At 42.4% G+C, this 19644-nt stretch overlaps 1 protein-coding gene across 1 annotated transcript in view; it reads right to left on the bottom strand.

The window, feature by feature from the left end:
* Positions 1-357: 357 nt before the first annotated feature.
* tshz3b (teashirt zinc finger homeobox 3b) overlaps positions 358-19644 on the bottom strand; it is a 37828-nt gene continuing 18541 nt past the window's right edge. Inside the window, exon 3 of the mRNA XM_029498742.1 lies at positions 358-4575. Coding sequence (XP_029354602.1) covers positions 923-4575 — 3653 coding nt within the window. The 3' untranslated portion in view covers positions 358-922. The remainder of the gene's footprint in view (positions 4576-19644) is intronic.

The following is a 19644-nucleotide window of genomic DNA, read 5'->3' as shown; positions in this document are numbered from 1 at the left end:
TTCTGTGAGCATCTTTCAGACAGGAAGTACTTCACTTTTGGAAGTATTACGCTTGAGGTGAAAACTTGAACGCACTGAATACAGCATTTTCTAGCTTTCATGTGGTACCATTAGACTCCACGTCTGGAATACAGGCATCGCAGACACAACGCACACATTGTCCACCGAATTCTCACAATCGCTCCAATAATTCTCAATCTCAAATCTTTCGGTCTATAGCGTTTGGATTTTAGGTGTAGAAGTGCTTTGACGTACTCAGAGGGTTAAATTTTAAAATGCTGACTCCAGCACAAAAATCGTATTAAGAAAAAAAAAACAAACAAAAAAAACAAACAAACAAAAAAACTGAGACGAGAATGAGCAGGAGAGTGAAAACATGACGAGAAAAAATCATGGAAAGTGCACCAGATTTAGTAATAAAATGTTTAACTAAACTGTTTCATTATGCATGCAGCTTATCACACCCCAGTGATGCCAAAATATAAAGGAACTTAATTTTCATGTACACAAAATACATACCACTTCATTTTAGAATCTCTTTTTTTTTTAAACCCTCAATTACTGTTTCTTCCCAAGACAACAGCACCCGTCTGCACATTATGAAAAAATTCACTAGTCCTATCAAAGGAGATCACATCACACACTCAGATCATAAAATCGAGTGAGCTGGACCAGAGTGAGTCTACCTCACGCTGAAACAAACAAACAAATAAACAAAAGCAAAAAAACTGCTACAAAGCAAAATTTAAAACCATGTGCCAAAACTCAAAGCAGTAGTTGTATGGCATCTTTGTGCAGTTCCATCACATTAATAATCCTTTCTTTTTTTTCTTTGAAAGAAATGTCTATGAAAAGATAAAGAGAGACAGAGCAAGAAATAGTACGCCATTATGAAAGGGTGCGGCATTGTTCTCAGCCAGTGCTACTGTTTCTCCAGCTCACAGACGTACATGAGATGGTCCTCGGGGGACTTCCCGTGAGTCTTGCTCAGGTGAAGCTTGACCGCATGCTTGCTCGCAAAAGTCCGGTTGCAGAGCTTGCACTGGTACACGGCTCCACAGTCGTCATCGTCTGGGGAAGGGGATGGGGATTTGGTTGGGGGCAGAGAGGTGGTTAGGGACGAGGGCAGGGAGATGGGTAGGGAAGAGGGCATGGACGTGGGTAGAGAGGAGGGTAGGGGTTGGCTGGATGAGTGAAGGTTAGAGAGCAGTTTTTCAGATGGACCTTTGGTGTGGCGTTGTTGATGGTGTTGCTGAGATATCTGGCTGAGCAGCTGCTCTCCAGAAAGCTTGGCCAAGTCTCGCAGACGGAAGCCCAAATGGGATTCCAAGTGGCTGACATAGGTGGATGGTGAGCGGATCTGAGAGGCGCAGTCACTGCAAAAGAACACCGGGTGACCAGAATCCAAGTTTTTCAAGAACTTGGTGCCACCGGTTCTCCTCAGCTGGTATTTGACGTTAGCCAACCAATGGGATATTGTCGTCATTGATAGGCCAGTGAAACGGGAGATATGCATTCTCTCTTGAGGGCTCAGGTCCGACATTATGTACTTGCCATCATTTGTTTGTCTCAGACTGGAGGCAAACTGGGCTTGCAGGATGAGGAGGTGTTGCGGGTTCCAGTTGGACTGGCGGCCTTTACGTTTCTGGGCTGGTGAAACATCCTCCGTTTCCTCCTGTGTGACACCTTCGATGTCGGATCGCTCAGACTGGCTGGTCGGTGTAGAGGACTTAGAGACCACCTGGCTTTCTGTCAGGTTCCTCAGCATGTCGGAGATGTCTGATAGGGCGTTTTCCCTCAAAGGGGAGGTGGACATGAAGGAAGCTACTGCAGCTGAGGCTTTGGTCATAGTGACAGTGGAATGGGGAGGAAGTGAGGATGGGGTGGATGCAGTGGAAGAGAGAGCCGACAAGCCCAAAGAGCCACTACTGCCATTTTTATCAGCGTTCTTGCCTTTGGTGAGATCTATAGGCTGGTCATTGTTAAGATGTTGCTGGTAGAAGTAGCGGTCTAAGTGGTTATTACTGGGCTTTTTGGTCTGTGTCGGTGGGGTGGAAGTAGCCACAGCTGCTTTCTCTGCCAGACTGTTGCTCATCTTGAACAGCATACTCATGGGGTCAAGAGATGGCAGGGCAGGCTTAGCAGCCTTCCCCAGGTGGACGTTCATTACTGACTGCAGGGCGCTGAGAGGGTTGACAAATGGCTGTTCTGGAGGTGGATGGTCTGTGATGATAGCTGTGCTGCCAGTCAGGGAGGCAGGCAGGGGTGATGTAACAGCAGCTGATTCAACTCCATTTTCCAAAGGCTCTTTTATGGAAATATCACCATTTGAATCACCATGACTGGCTCCATTTCCGTCGCCTACTACCTTTTCAGCCCCATTTGTATTCTCTGGAGTTTTACAGCCACCTGCTCTATTTTCTTTGGGGGACTCCCCTCGGGCTGAGTCCCCTGCTTCACTGCCACAGGGCGAGGGTGTGGTACGTCTCAGTGGAGACTCCCTCACAACACCACTGGGCTCTCTCATTTTCTCCTCCACCTTGGCCACTTTCTCGGTCACTTTCTTGACCAGTTCTTCCATTGCGTGGAAATTGTTTTTGGGTAGCGGAGATGTCTGACGGCTTGGAGGGGAGATGAGAGGCTGATTCTTACCAGTGGGAGAGAGGATCTCCCCTCCAGGGAACATATATTTATGGGGAGAACTCTTCCCAGAATTCCCTAGGGAGAGCTTCATTATGTTTGGAAGCTGATAGGCAGCATGGATACTGGGATATCCACCCCAGCTCGGAGCGCCATTCTGTGCTTTGTTGATGGCTGAGGTTACTGTGTTCTCCAAGGACTTAAGGATATCAAGACCCCCCTTTGGACTTTCATCCAGATCCTCTTCTGTCAGATAAGTGTATTTTGAAGAAATGTCAAACTTCTCCTCAGCCTCTTCTTCAACCCCTACCTTCTTCTCCTTGTTGAGATTGGTGCCATTGTTGATGACAAGTTCTTGAGTGCATTCTTCCTCCTTCTCCTCCTTCTTTATCTCAACAGCCATGGCACTTGGCGAGATGCTGGTTGGAGGAGGTACCGGGGCAGGTGGCGGGGAGAAGGTTGTGGCAGCCAGGGGAACAGACTGCACCTTTTCTTCAACTGTTGCATTGGCTGTCGGAACTGAGGTGGACGATTCGATGATGGGTTTGCCTTTCTTAATTGCGGAGTTGGTGACTTTAATAAAGTGTCCAGTCACCATCATGTGAGCAGTGAGCTCTTGCAGTGTGTCATGAGAGCTGCCACATTCCATGCATTTGAGGATCTGGGACTTCCTGGACTCAAACTGCCAGGCATAGCTGGCACCGTTCTGGTGTCCGTAGCGGTTGTTTGGTGTGATGTAAGGGTTGGTTACCCTCTGTAGTATGTCATTGGAATCGTTGAGAGAAGTGGGCTTAGGCGTGGTCCCTCCATTAGAGTCAGGTGAGCTAGGGATATCTAGGTCAATAGGAGCTCTCTTTCGAGCCGTGGAGATAATCTTAGCCGCAACTGGTGTAACAGGCTCTTTCAGAGGCACTTTCTGGTAGTGTTTTGTCTTGATCATATGGACACTTAAGTCCTGCAGGGATTCAAATGAGTGCCCACAGTACATGCACTTCAGAACTTTTTGTGCATCCTCTTTCCCTTCCATCTCTAGCAAGGAACGCTTTCTAGGTTTCGACCACCGTTTGGTACCCTCGCCATCTGTCTCATGGTTATCGTCACGGTAGTGGCCTGTCTCATTCATGTGTACCGTGAGCTCCACTAGTGTGTCATAGGCTGCACTACAGTCCTTACAACGGAATTTGCTGGCACCAGTGAATATTGAGCCATAGAGCTTGGAGCTCTGTCGGTACAGCTGGACGGTACTGAAAAGGTTGGGTTCTGTGGATGCTGCGGATACGGCCACGGTGGGGTGTTGAACCAGGCCCAGTCTGTTGTGGTGGTTTTGTGAGGCTTGTTGGAGGGTTTTAGCCATAGCTGTTTGGTGCCAGTCGTAGCCTCCGCTTCCACAGCTACTGCTACTGCTGCTGCTACTGCTGCTGCTGTGACTGCGAGGGGGTTTTTCCGCAGGGGGCTGGCTCAGGTTGAGATTCAGTGTGGACCAATAGGAGTTGGTCAAGAAAGAGGTGTAAATTGCCTTCATCTTTTCTAGGCTATCAGCCACAGACCCTGTTGTGGCTAATATAGCCTCATCTCCACTTGCCGGGACAGTGGCGTGGGCAGCAGCCATCATGGCAGAAGAGGAAGACAGGGACAGAGCGCTTGAAGGGTCTTTAGAGAGCACATCATCCTCTGTTTTAATCGAGGAACTCTCAAAATCAGACATTCTGTCACTGGATTCGCTCACGTGAGACTCACTGTCCAGCTCCTGACTGGAGAAGTCAGCAGCGTTTGGGGAATCATGGAAGCCAGTGGATCCTGGCCTGTCCTTAAGAAGGAAGTCCTTGTTCTGACACAGGAACTTAGCAGCAGGTTCCTCCCCTTCCTGAGCTGAGTCCTCTTCATCGAGGTCCTCATCCAACAGGGCTGCTTCCTTCTCATCTTCAGGGACATACGCTGTTCAGATAGACAGAATGAAAAACAGAGAGAGAAACAAAAGGAGATTTGTTAGAACCACATTGACACTAAGCATATCAAAGGTACATTCTCAATTCTGTATTCCTTTTTTCATCCCCAGGTAGGGAACTAATAGAAACACAAGAATATGGCATTCGGCCTTTTTCCAGAGGAAACAGAGGAATCATCCATTGACATTCACAGAGTATTTTCTCCCACAAGCTTAAGGAGTAATTCTGTTCTAACTTCCCAATTTTACATTGACATTGCTTTCAAATTGGAATCAAGTTGCCACCCCCTCCCATTCTCTTTCCACCCCCAGGTCCTTGTTCCACATTGCAGAAAACCAGAGACAGTGAGAATGAGAGAGAGAGAGAGAGAGCTGGAGGATGGAAAGAAAAAAGGGAGAGAAGGAAAGGGGAAAATGTGTCTTCAAATAGAACTTCCCACCTTATTCTTCTCAAGGGGCAACAGCTTGAAATTAAAACTAAATTTGAAATTAATGAAGCACATTCTGGCGGTGGCATTCGTTTCTGAAGTAATAAATTACTTGTATCAACCTCGGAGACAGCGGTTCCTGTCTGTCAATTAATATGTCTTACGCTTCTTCTGCAGACTCTAATGCATTCCCTAACAGACACACTCGCCATTTAAATTAAGCATGCATTTTCACTCATTACACTGCTCAGCCCTCGCCTCCTCGTAAATAAAAATGAATGCATGTACGTTTGCCTGCAACAAATCTCTCCCTGCAAAACCCATTTGCTTCAATTACCAAAGATTAGAAAAAGTTTAGAGTTATTATTTACAGTTTAGCTTCGGGGACTGGGCTTGAGGCTTTCAATTTATATTCAAATCCCTGTAGTTTAAGATTAATACAATGGAAATCATACAGAGAAAAGATGTATGAAGACAAATCGCCGTCTTGCCTCTCTGTACATCTATGAATGTTTTCTTTTGTTAATGAGTCTATCAAAAGGATAAAACAACATCAGATAAGAAATGCTGCATGCTCATACTTGGAGATTAAGGCTGGATTTCTGAACAACAACTCAAACAATGCATGCACACAGGCACAGCAATGGGTGCCGGCGGAGGAGATGAGTGTAAGTGTGAACACTAGTGAGCTTGTGCTTGGCATTCCTCTTTGTATCAGGTCATCACTCATTCAGCATGGTATGTGAACACAGGGGGAGCCAGTCAGTGGAATGGGTGAGGCACGGGACACACAAAAAGACACACAAACGTAAAAAAAAATAGAAAAGAAAAGAAAGGAAGAAAAAGTGTTACCAATTGTGAGAATGTTTGGTGAAAATCACACAAACAGCAAGAAGAGGAAAAATATGTCCAAGGTTTAAAAACAAAAACACATCGAAACAAAAAAAAAAAACAACAACTTACAATAATGCCTACAGTTATGTGAGAGAACAGGCTTGGAAACGCAAGCAACCAACACACTTCGGCTCTTGCCAACTCCCATCTATTACCCAAGCAGGGCAAGTTCTGTGTGTGTGAATGTTTGTGTATGCATGTGTGTCTTTTGTGTATGTGCTAGCACTGCATCAGCAGCAACACAGAGAGAAGTCTCTGTCATTGTCAAGCCACTGGTTGCCATCGGCGATGATACGACACTGCCGTGGGATAAACAGATGCACAGAGACACAGATATCCCAGAGCCCATCACAGATCGCACACACACGCGCACACACACACACACACACATACACACACACAGCTGTACTGTAACTGCTGTAGTATAACAACTCTCTGCCTTCAGGCAATCTCAGGAGCTTCTCTGTTGAACATGCAGTCTGATCCAGCGTTCAGTACAACAAAAACACATCCATTTGAAACAGTTCAGATATGTTGCGTTACACACTATAATATACGATTAAAAAAAATTGTTGGGTCACCTGATTCCACGGCCCCCCCTCACCCCAACTCCCGCCGGTGCCACAGCAATCCAGGCTGCGCTTGTAACAGTTGTTTATTTTTTTTACTTTATTCAAGTACAACTGTCTTAAGAACTTGATGATCCATTTCAGCTGTAGGTTTTCATGCACATAAAACACATATACACCCTCTCTATCCCTGTCTCTCTCTCTCGCTCACTCGCTCTCCCCCATTCTGTGTCTGAGACACTTCCACCCACCCGCACATACGTGCAGCCAAGCAGACCCACATGTACATGCCATCTGTTCTAAATCAGCCAAAACGACAGCTGTTTAAGAGAACAATGCTCTGGCTGAGGAAACAGACGAACACAGCAGCCCAGTGCTCTCATCAAGGCCAAACATCAATGTGAAATCTCCTTTAAAACACACCACAAGACAACACAACACACACACACACACACACTCCACTTCAAATTAATTGCCTTTGTGTGATAAGAACAGCATGCGTAGTTGTTTTCGTGTGCTGATTTGTGTACCTGCGTGTGGTACGTATAGAGCTAGATGCAAGAGAAAACAGCAGAGCCATTGTACGTTGAATGAAACCTCGGTGTGTAGGCTACAGCCACCTACAGGAAGTGAACAACTGATTTCTGAATGGCGTTTAAAAAGGCTTGGTGCCTGAAAATATTGATACGATGACCTGTATTCAATCGGCTGCGATCACAGTTCAGGTTCAGCTACAACTGCATGCATCGTTCATTCACATTATACAATATGCATCCCCTTTAATATAAATATCTGCCTCACCATGCTATTTTTTTTTTGGATAATTTGGCTTGTGTCTTCTTTCAGCATGTCACCACCCACCAGAAGCCTGCTGGCAGTCGCAAATGAGAGTATAAACTAGGTGTTATTCCACTTCTTGTCCCGTACATGAGACAGCGATGATGTCTCTCTCTTCACTAGGCTCAGTCACATTTAAAGTCATACCTTCATACATTCACAGTCGATCATTATTCAGAAAAAAAGTCATTGTAATCTAATTGAAATAGCAACATGGTCAAGTGTAATATCCATGTTTTCTTTCTTTTTCAATCAAGGCTGGATGTGTCACAACAGACCGTAAATTTTGTGTTTTGGTGCTACCGATATAAAAATAACCATTCACATTGCGATTGTGATCTCTATCACAATATGCCAAAATAATCCACTTTTTTTTTTTTTTTGTTTTTGGAATTTGATAAGCTCCGATATCAGTAAATATTCTAAAAATCAACTTCACACAAATCTGTAATCATATTTGTGTTTATTTTTATCCTTGGCACAATTCTGAATTTATTTACTTATTAATCATAACAAATTAGAATTTTATTCTTTCCATGCTTTGCTGACTTAGCCCGATCTCCCCTCATATCCCATGATATCTGCATTAAGGCCATATGGAGGGTCACTACTGCTCATTGGGAATACCTGATGTAAATCTCACTCAGCGGCAGGCGCATCAGAAACTATTATTGGATCCAAAAGTGTGGTTCATCAACCGATTCTCCCTTTTTTCTTAAGCAAAAATGATTTCACTGCATTTGTGTGTGTGTGTGCGTGGACTGGGTCACTCCACACCTTTTCCATTATTGTGTTTATTCTTGTAACATATGCAGTCAAATAAAGCTGCAGCAGAATTTATGGTGCGAATCAAAGAGGAGAAGGAGAAAAGAGACACAACATTTATTATGTGCTAGAAGGAGAAGAGACTGCAGGGAGTGGAGGAGGAAAAGCAGCAAGGAGGGGCTTGGAAGGAAGTCAACACTCGGGCCACACACACACACCAACATGCTCTGCACATGCAGAGATGATCCCTTAGGCCTCTGGCTTCTGTCCAGGCTGCAAGGTTCACACTGCTATGACCGAGGATACTGAGATAAATATGGAGGGAACACATCTGCAGAAACGCACACACACACACACACACACACACACTCATGGATACAAAACCAGTGGAGTAGGAGAGGCCAGGGCCAAGCACCACCAGGTATGCAGGTGCTCTTTTAATTAGTGGAGAGAGAGCGAGGGAGGTAGAGAGAGTTCCAGATGAACTGTCAGCAGGGAGGAAGAGGCGGTTTGATCTCGTTTGCTGGGGAACGGGCCGGGAGAGGCTGAAACCGAGGCAAGAAAGCAAACACCACAGCGCTCTCTGAGTGAGGTAGAGGAGCTCAAAAAAGATTCTTGACACCTGAACAAGATTCCAAATCCATCACACAATAGCAGATTGGAAGCGAATTGTGTTTAGTTTTTTTTGCTGTTTTCTCTTTATGTAAAGCTGCATCAAGAATATGTGAGAAAGATTATGAATCTGTGATTGTGATGCGTGTTCCTGTCTGCAAGGAAATGCTTGTGCACTCTGCAGATGTTATGATGTTAGGAAACAGTTTATCATGCTTATATAACCACTTAACAGCCCCATCAGATACACAGGCAGTCAGCACTGTTTGTTTACACTTATGCTTAGAAATCGCAGTTTCACCGCATGCGCGTATGTCTGTGTGTCTGTCTGTGTGATAGAGGGACATGCTGTCCACATCAGTCTCAGGTAGGGAGACTTTTTTGTTGAGAGAAAGATGCATACAAGTCTCTTGGCCCAAGATGAAACATGAAACTCTCCACTTCCGTCGTAATTGTTGCTCAGTGTACTTATGCATTTTTGTGTGTGACATGCATCCACCCCGCTGCCATTTCCCACTTAATGAGATCCTATAATCTCCACCCTCAACTCCCTCCCGTCCTCATTTCCATCCCTCCCCAATCACCAGTGCAGCCCACGTTAATGAAGTTAATTGAATCTGAGATCGATAATGCTTAATTATTGTGATTTGACATGCACAGACAAATTGGCGGGGATGTTGTGTGTGTGTGTGTGTGTGTGTGTGTGTGTGCAGACAGAGTGGTTAAAGGGGCATGTCTGTCTGCACTGAGTACCATGGGACTGGTGAGGCATGCCATTGATCCCCCAGAGGTGTTCGATCGACCCAGACGCCTGACGAATTGAGCTGTTTCTTCAACCGGCTACTGCCTACCAGACTCGCGACATATTTACGGTATCGTCGGAATATGACACATTAATTTCTTCTTGCTTGCTGGAGATGTACAGATACTGTGTAAGATCCACCATCATAATACTCAAGGAAACTACCATGTGCCTGCAATAACAAAAAGTAACATTCTAGCTCCTCTGTTTCAGGGGTATTACCTTAAATTTCAAAATGGATAATAAGTAAGTACATGTATACAAAAAATATAAATAACAACATCTTTCTGTGTAATAATACAACAATCGTATTTTCTTTTTGGTGAATATAAGTAAAAACAACCTAAATTACTTAATTGTTAATTAATTGTGATCAGCGCTGTACAGGCTAGAAAACATGAGCTGCGTGTAACAATCCTGGGTCATTTATAGGTTTAACATCAAGATAACACAACATCGGGATCCAGATCCAGACTGTGGTCAGCCTACGTCTGTAACTGCCATAGTTGGACAACCCACCTGATTCTTTACAGGTGTTTGCAGAAACATTCGTGGCAAACACTCCAGTCTCCGTGTTGATGATAATGAAAATTAAAAAAAAAAAGAAGCGAGATTTATAGCTGTTATGTGTTTTTTTTATTTTTTTTATTTAAGGTATCCCCTGAGAATATTTTTCACGTTCATTTTTTCAAGTCTGTATCTATCTGTGCTATATGTGAATTATTTTATATGGAAAAAGCTCCATGCTGATAAGTGGTAATGAACAGCCCGATAGTCCAAAATATGCAAAATGCCTCTCAAAAAAAGCTGAGATAATATTAGCATATACAGCACATAGTGGAATCAGTGATAGAGAGAGAGAGAGAGAGGGAGGGAGGGAGAATGAGAGAGGCGGAGATTAGATTTAGAGTGGCAACATTTAGTGTGTCTGTCTGTGTCTGCAGCAGCATCACAACACACTGGAAGACTACAATTATTCAGAAACACAGATCAGTTGTAGCACATTTGTTAAATGTAAATGTGAATGTGTGTGTGTGTGTGTGTGTGTATGAACAGTGTTAGCTTGGCTAATCATCTCCCCATGCCACTCAGCTGGGGAGCTGCTGACAGTGTATTTACATGCTGCTGCTACAGTGCCAATACAAGAGTGTGTGCCTAGGCTGGAGAGCTACTGACACACTCACTGATGCGTGTGTGTGTGTGTGTGTGTGTGTGTTTGCTGTATTTATACATATGTAGTGCAAACTGCTTCTAGTGATCGCAGTTACTGTGATCATCTGTTTATATGCAACAAAAAGCTTTGGGTGGAATTATTCAGAGATGCTGTTTAAATACTCGGCTCGCAGTAATCCAGCTGTAGTCTGTCTCCAGTCTACCTACTCTTTTCATGTCTCAACATTTGGGTGTTAAAAAGGTAGAACTTTCGTTGTCATCTACTGCACGCTGTCTAATGTTTAGGCTAATTGTATGAGGTGGGTAACAACCCAGAAACAACCATCCCTGCCTGATCTCACGACATGTAAGCTCAGTGTGTTTGTATCAACGTATGGCTCTGGGAGGTGTTTGGTGGCCTTTGGTGTTTGCTCACATTTGCGGGACTTTTTACAGTTCGTAATCATCATCCCTGCTGTTTCACAGCAGCAGGTTTCTGTTCTTTTCACTCCGGAGAGTCAGACCAGGCTCTGCACATCTTATCTTACTTTATCTTTAAACCTATAAACAGCAAAGTTTTCCTTGATAATTTGCAGAAGAATTAAAGGAAACAAAATTGCTTTCAATAATTATGTGCTTATGGAGACCAATTGGACCCACTGTGATCACTAGAAGCAATTTCTCCTGTATAGATTGAGTGAAAAGGTGTTTTATTTTCTATTTATCAAATGCAGCACCACCTCGAATTATTTTGTTTGTCAAAGTAAAATGAAATTAATTGGCATCTTACTGTGAGAATATGGGCCTACATGCACGTGGGTGTGTCTTTGTTGAAGTTGTTGTGACTAAAAAAGTTATTTATAAAGAATGGTACCAAAAGTGTAAAGAACTGTGTGCCAACTAATTATCAAGTGAGTATTCCCAGCTAAGCCTGACTCTTGGCATCGTACAAGCATCAGAGAGTCAGACATTTTACACCCACACTCACAGTCATATTTCCATCACTTCAGGGAATATTACATTGATTTACATTGACAACACTGTGACCAAATCCACTGCTTTGTTAATCTAAACCTAAATCCAGATTTAATCTAACTTAATCCTAAACTTATGCCAAGTCTTTTTCCGAAGAGACAACGATTTACGTTCTTCGTCTTTGTCCTTTCAACGAGGATGAGTCCCCACAATGTAGTGATGCAGAAAAGATAGATGTTCCCGCAATATGAGTAATACACACAAACACACATACACAGACACACTGCTGCAAAGTTGACCAACCTCACCGAGAATTGTGCGAGGAGCAGTAAAGGTCATTCATTCATTCATTCATCTTCTGCCGCTTAATGAATGAGGAGAAAGGACTGGTTTCGGGTGGTTTTATGGTGTCCAAAGACGGTGGAAGCCGGTGGAAGCCACATGCACAGAGAGCACGCAAACGCCACACAGAAAGGCCTCAGGCCTGGGAATCGATCCCACAGCATTCTTGCTGCGGAGCAACAGCGCTAACCCCCCTTCTGCCATGCTGCACTTGGATTAGATAATAAAAAATAAAAAATATAAATAAATATATATCATTTGGTGGGTTGGCATCGTGAATAACTCAGGACAATACTGGATAAATTCAGTTGATTTATTGTGAAAGCTGGAATAGTGACTGAGTCAGCACTTAGGCATTATTATGCATATATGATTTATATTGATAAGAACCCCCCTGCAAGCCCAATAAAAATTAAATCTTCATTACTAACTGGATGAAATGAACGGGAAGAGGAGTTAATGTGTGCATTAAACACATTTTGAATCTGACACTCTAACAACCAGCAGGCTACTTACAGTATGTTATGTTAACAGAGCAGTCACTTCACATTCTGTAGGAAGCTGACTGTTGAATTTATGTGAAATGAGTACTGACCCTTCAAAGACTGATTTCATTCACCGTTGACGACTTGAATTAATTACCCCCCTTTTGTAGTTCATATTATATCTTTAGCGATGCTAAATGTTGTATGCTAGCCGCAAATTTAATGCTTGAATTGGAATAAAAAGGTGAGTAACTACTCAGAATTATTCAGAAATACTTATATATTATGCATATGATCAATAGCAATCAATGGGATATCTGTGATTTGTTACCTGACATCTGTGGAGGGGTCCCTCGGCTGTGACTATTTTATGGAAAAATCCAAATTGTTTTCCAGCAGCTTTACAACTGAGTGAACGCAAATTATACAGCACCTAGCCCAGGAGGAGATGGGCCTTTTTAACCAGACATTTACATTTCCGTCTCTGTTCATTAGGGAAATTGGTGGTCATATTCGCAATAACAGTATTTACTCTGACCAAAGTTGAAACGCTGCCACTGTTCATGGTTGAGATCTGATCTAGCTGAGTGTAAAAAAATACGATGCAGTCTGTAGTTTTTACCTAAAAACTCACACAAGGCAGGCCAAGCTGAGATCGTCTTGGCGTTTTAGAGGACAAGCCAAGAAATATTCATACATACACACATACAATATCTTCACAGCATATCAGTTGGTGAGTGTCAGTAAATAATTCCTCTGCCTGTCCTTTGTTATTCAGATAGCCTTCCACTTCGAGGAGCCACACTCTCAAAGCCTACAGGGGGGCCTACGGTCATGAGTTCTCATCCCAGGGGACATGTGTGTGTCTGTGTGTGTAGGTGTAGGTGTGTTTGAGTGTGTGTGCACAGCAAGAAAAACAGTGGGGTGTTTGGGTTAGGTTTGGCAAGCCACATCTTTTATTTCCCAACTCCCATTTGAACTGGGTCCATCCTCATCTCCTGCTCACCCGGTGCCATTCCTCTCTCTTACCACCATTTTCTGCCCCTCGCCAGCCTCGCTCTATCTCATGATACCTCTCTAGCTCTGTGTCCATCATCTCCAGTCTGCCTCTCTCACTCACATAAACAGGCTCACACTTATAGCAAGTCATTCCATTATTTTAATTCTGTGACCTTTGTCACAGGCCGGCATCAGTCTGACTTGCCGAGCAGGCAGAGCGGCTGATAAGAGGGGGAACGCAGCACAAGAAAGCGCTATAATGTACAATACAGGAAGTCAAATAATAAATGCAACGCACGCACACACACACACACATTGCAAAGGAAAATAAAGCTGCGTGCCGCCAACAATTCTGCAGCAATGTCGGTGCTTTTGCACTTTGAGCAAGATTTGCTGAAATAGAGAGTATCCTTGTCAGTGTTCTCCATTTCCATGCACAAGCACACATGCACACTGTCAGAAACACACACAGTCACACTCTCTTTGCAGTGCAGTCTGGTTAGTTGCTGGGTATCTATTACCTGACAGTCTGCTCTGATCTCTTTGGACAGCTCTGATCAAAAGATGTCATCCGACCTACTCGACAGGGCTCGCTAGGGAAGTTAGCAATGGAGAACATTTGTGTATTCCTGTGTGTGTGTGTGTGTGTGTGTGTGTGTGTGTGTGTTTTGGAGTAAATCACACAGTGGTCTGGGTGTAAATAAAATGACAGGATCACTTTAAGGTCCTGTCAAGTTGGCAGGAGGCGATTATGATAACGCCTGCTCTGTTCAAACGCAAACGGACACACTTAAATTCACTGGCCAGAGCTTAATATACATGATATAGCTCTTTTTCTGTCTCTTCCTGCCTGCCTGTTTGTCTCTTCTTTCTTTTTCCTTTCTTTCCCTCCCCATCACTTGTGCAATAATGCTTTTTTTTTTTTTTTTTTGCAGTTTTTTTCCGCTGAGGTGCATCTGACAGAAACTGATAGACAGCAAATGAGACTCAAAGACGGTTTAAATCAGTTTAAAACAACTGTGTGTGTGTCAACTCATCATCTGAGCACATATATTTACACACACACATGCTAAAATCTCCTGCATCCAAAAATTAAATGCCTCTTGTCCGCAAAGAAATGTAGAGAATTTCCAAAAATGGATTACTAAAGACAAATGAAACACAGATGTAAAAAAAAAAAAAAAAAAAAAAAAAAAAAAAAGCGGCAAAGCTCTATCTAAACAATAAAAGGTGTGAAATGTGAAGGGGTCTTAGAGGGGGGAAAAAAAAAACAGTTGGCAATAAAGCTGGAAAACAGCACTGCTCCAAGGCAATTTAGACTGCAAAACACAAACCATTAAGTTTGTGCATTATCTTTTAATTTAATCTTGAATGATTTATAATCCATCACGCAAGGCTTCAACCATATCCAATTATTCTCTGCTGCTTGATTGACAACAAAGGTGATTTATTAAGCTAATAAAAACTGATGTGCTCTCCACTTGCTCTGAAAATAACCAGCCGGACTGAGGGCCTCAAGATACACGCACACACACGGACACACACACATGTGCACTCACCTCTTTCCTAAGAGGTATGGGATCAATACCTTCTTTGTCCATACATGCTCACATATAAAAGTGTGTGCTTATTGCTTACATGGCTTAAGTGTGTGTGGGAACCCCATTTCTGAACAATCACTGAAGTATCTGTTCACTTAAAAGAGAAATCAGTCTCCGTCTGTCCCTGCGTGTCCTCATGCTGCGCCAGAAATGGTGGAAATCAAAATGTCAGGCGTAGTGACGCACGATGGTTTCTCTTTATGCAAGGCCAAGTGATTATATTAGGCTTTAATTCCTCCATCCACGGCATATATGTCATCTTAGCCTCCGCTTTATCTGCTAATGTTACGCTCAATCACTTGATATTAATGGAAAAACAGGGAGCTTGGGGGCCCCCATAATGGTGGCAAGTGTGTATGTGTGTGTGTGTGTTTGTTGATGAGGGGAGGGGTGGGTGGTATAGAGGGGGTTAACGGTCCAGAGTTCACATGCATATTAATGTAGGAGAGTGCCATTAAGAAATATTAGCATGTTTACAGCGCCAATGCCGTGTATGGGGCTCATTTAATGAGGCTTAGAGTCACACAGGCTTCAATGTGGCCATGCACAGACACAGACACAGACACACACACACACTCTGGGGCCTGTTTTCACTGGCTTTCCAATTCCTTCACAAAAATGGAGGTATGATTGCCGTTTCTGCTGACAAGTTTGAAAACGTGGAATTTATGAAGCTGGGGTTTAAGGCGACTGTCCGAATTAGAGATGTAATTCTATATTTATTAGAAACAAATGTTCTGAGGAGCAGTGGAGGATAAGAACGATCATATGAAGGGGGGACGATTTGCTGTACACTTTAAGGTAAGGATACTGGTTTAGCAAGGTTAGATATGCAGGTGCCAGTGTTTTAAGTCAGCGTTAGAATGTTGTCCTATATTCAATATTTCCTTGTTGTTTTATTTTGAATGGTTGATATCAGCAAGATACATGTGCTGTGATAAGGACTAAAAAAAAGGCATTTTGCTTGCACTTTCTCAGGCCACTCTTTAGCAACAAGAGGTCAGTCAGCCAATCTCAAGAGACAGTGTGTTCATTTCTTCTAATTGGCTGTGGTCAAATAAGAACATAGCAGATTTTAAGTATACACTCAGAGAAACCAAATCCTGCAGGCTTGGATGGTGGATCCAGGTGGAAAGGCCAAAGTTGGTGACAAGTTCCAGAAATCTGGGCAGCTGGTTTTAATGTTCAGTTTCTGAATACAGACTGTGAGCATTATCACAGATTTCACATAGAACCTTATAAAAGGGACATCTATCTTTAGACTATATGGGACCTTTAAGGAATAAATGTGATCAATGGACTCATAATCCAATAACAATGATGAATGTGTTCACGTGAATGCAAGGCGTAGTCACTGTTTCTCTGTGTAAAGACTGTATATGGAACATGACAGACCCAGACCCAGAACACAGTGGACAGTTCTCAGCTCACTGCATGACACACACACACACACACACAAAATCACAAATAAAAATACTATGACATGCTCCATGGATTTCAAAATAAAACTGGAAAATGTGTGTTAAACTGGGCGACAGCAACAGAGACAGAGAAGACGGCCCAGAGCCCCCAAACACAGCACACCTCCATGTCTTTATCAGTGGCTTACATCAGCTGTTGAATTGGCTCATTTTAACTGTCATTATCACCCTCGCATTTATTTTCCAAATATATCATATGTAACTTCAGTTCTATTTGTTCACATTGCAATGACTTTTCCTGTGCTTTGCTTTGGCAGCAAACACTGCAATGTCCCATGCCAATAAATACATCATGAATCAAAGAGAGGAGAAGAGAACAACACGGACAGTGAATATACATATCGAAGCACATGGAAGCAAGCACGGGGAGTCATTTTGGACAAAACGCTCCCCGGCAACAGCATTTAAATCTCAAAATAATTGTTTACATTAAAAGCAGTGCTACGAGATCTCTGCCATTTCAATTTGTTCCACTGTGTAAAAAACAAACAAACAAAACAAAGAAAAACACTTCCATTTTCCAGGTTCCATTAACCCCTTAACGCTGACTGCCGCGAAACAGTTTCCATTACAGAAACAGCTGAGATAGCGTGTGTATTCCCCCAGTGCCGGTATGTGCGTATATCAAATAAACGTATCAAATGTGCCTGTTTTGTTTCCTGTCATTGTTATGAGTCATTCATTTTAAGTTCTACACGAAAAGCTTGAGCTCTGTTTGAAATTAGATTATGAAATAGTTAGAATAGTTGGTGTTATAGTCAGGACACTGAAAATGATTTTGTGGCATCAATAAAACTTAGATCTTCATCTCCTGAGACGGGAAAATCTGTTTTATTACTTTCTCATTTCTATTGTCCGTTATGGCCTGTTGTCACAAATTTGCAACATACCCAAATTATTATCCTTTTTATGTGCTATAGTCAAATTAACAATCTCCACTTAATTTAGCATCTCCTTGGAAGCAAAAACACAATTAGGTAATTTTTTTTAATACACTTGTATATATATTCAGGCGTCAAGGGGTTAAATATTGATTGTGAAGCTTGCGGATAAAGCTTTCCATCAAGGGCCACAGATCATAAACTGTAATTTCTTCCCCTTTGCCATCGTTATAGTAACATGCAATTAAAACGCAACTTGAGAACTATGGGTAGTTTCTAAACAAGGGATTTCCTTGGCTTTGATATGCAGTTAGCATGTTAGTTGATCTGTGCACATGCTGCATGATGGATCAAGCCATCAGCACGTCCCCTCCTGGTCATGGGGCTCAGTGTGTGTCGACTTGGTCGGGGCGAAGGACAGGTTTTTAGTTTCAAAGCACTGGATTCGTGTGTCTGCGAGTGTGTGTGTGTGTGTGTGTGTGTGTGTGTGAGTGTGTTTCTACCGGCGCAGTAAATACACAAACAGCAATGAATTATGTCTTGAAGGAAATTTCCATGTAATTAGGCCTGAAGATCAGCAGGAAAAAGAAGAAAGGTCTTTTTATTGTCAACAAAGTCAGAAAGGATGTGTGTGCGTCTACGTGTGGCTGTGTGTGTTTGTCTTCAAAAACACCATGCTATATAAAAGAGCCCACAAGACATCGCCCAGGCTACAGGTAGAACAACGAGGCAAACAAGGCCTTGGCTGACTACACAACCAAAGAGTGCTGTTATGGCAACCGTTGCAGTCAGTCTTTAGGTAGGAAATAAACAGACGCATGCTAACAAACAGACACACACACACACACACACACACTGTACAAATCATATCAAATCAAATCAATTTTATTTATATAGCGCCAAATCATAACAGAGTTACATCAAGGCACTTACACATTGAGCAGGTTTAGACTAGACTCTTTATGGAGTGGTAAAAGGGATACATAAGAAGAGGGGGGAAAAAAGAGGTGTATCGAAATGAAACTGACGAGGGATGAATCGGCTTCTTTGTTTTTCATTTCTGGACAGTGAGTATTTGCATATTTGCTAATATCTAACTGGCTAATTAAAGGAAAAACATACATATGAAAATGTACACCTCAACCATATAAATGACTTCAATCAGCAAGTCTGAACGCAAGCACTTTCTTTTTAAATTGAAACAGTTTGAACACTGACAGATTTGCAGAACAGCACATGAGAATAATTTGCCACCGACTGGACATCACTACTTGTTAGTTTTATGGCAGGAAGACGCAAAATAATTTTGAACTATTATGAACTGAAATAAATAAATAAAATAGTGCACGAAGATCAAGGTTTTTGATCGTGGGTCTAGATTTTGTATTAAAGGATAAAACACATTTTGTTGTCTGGTGTTGTGATTTGTTATGTAACCGCTATCGCCATGGTAGCAGGTTTACTTAGAGTAGAAGAGCTGACTTTAACTAACCACAGATTTAAATGTTAGGCTAACTTCATAAACAATGTTGCTGTGTTCTCAATGAGACACAGCAGCCAACCAAACACCCGGCTAATTAGTGTTATACAATATACCATGGACACAGTTGGTTGTAATTAGTGTTGCACTAGGCAAAAAAAAATATATAGGACAGCAGACATAAGAAAATGCAGCTACATTGAAAACATTCATTCTGAGCAAAGGAGAAATATGCCTTTTCACCTTAGTTAGCCATCACTGGCTAAGATAAAAATTAAATAATGTTTTAACTGAGCTCAGCTAAATAGCTTTGGGCTATTTAAATCTGGAGTGTTACTCAATGCATGGACTGACTTTGAGAACCAATCAATACTTAAATGTCAATATGACAACTTTGTTTTTATTACCTCCTCGAAATTGGCTTTAATATAAATTTTAGACAGATCATTTCAATTTAATCACTTCTATGAATACATATTATAACTCATATAAGATTCATATATATATGTATATTTTTAATAAGGTTTAAAAGCCTAAAAGATATGACTGATGTGTCATAGAACAAGAGGAAGCTACTGGAAGATGGTTATCACTTTATATATTTAACGGCTGAACCCTTGCGCAAGCATGTGAAGCCTGAATGGAGAAATACGGACGGGGATTGGATGTTCATGCCGAAAGATGAAAATTCAAGCCTCGGTATCAAATCAAACCATTTCACCGCTGCACCATAACACAAAGAATATCCACATTTCA

Source organism: Echeneis naucrates, chromosome 3 (genome assembly GCF_900963305.1).
Source record: "Echeneis naucrates chromosome 3, fEcheNa1.1, whole genome shotgun sequence".
NCBI lineage: Eukaryota > Metazoa > Chordata > Actinopteri > Carangiformes > Echeneidae > Echeneis > Echeneis naucrates.
This window is presented reverse-complemented; position numbering and strand designations above follow the sequence as displayed.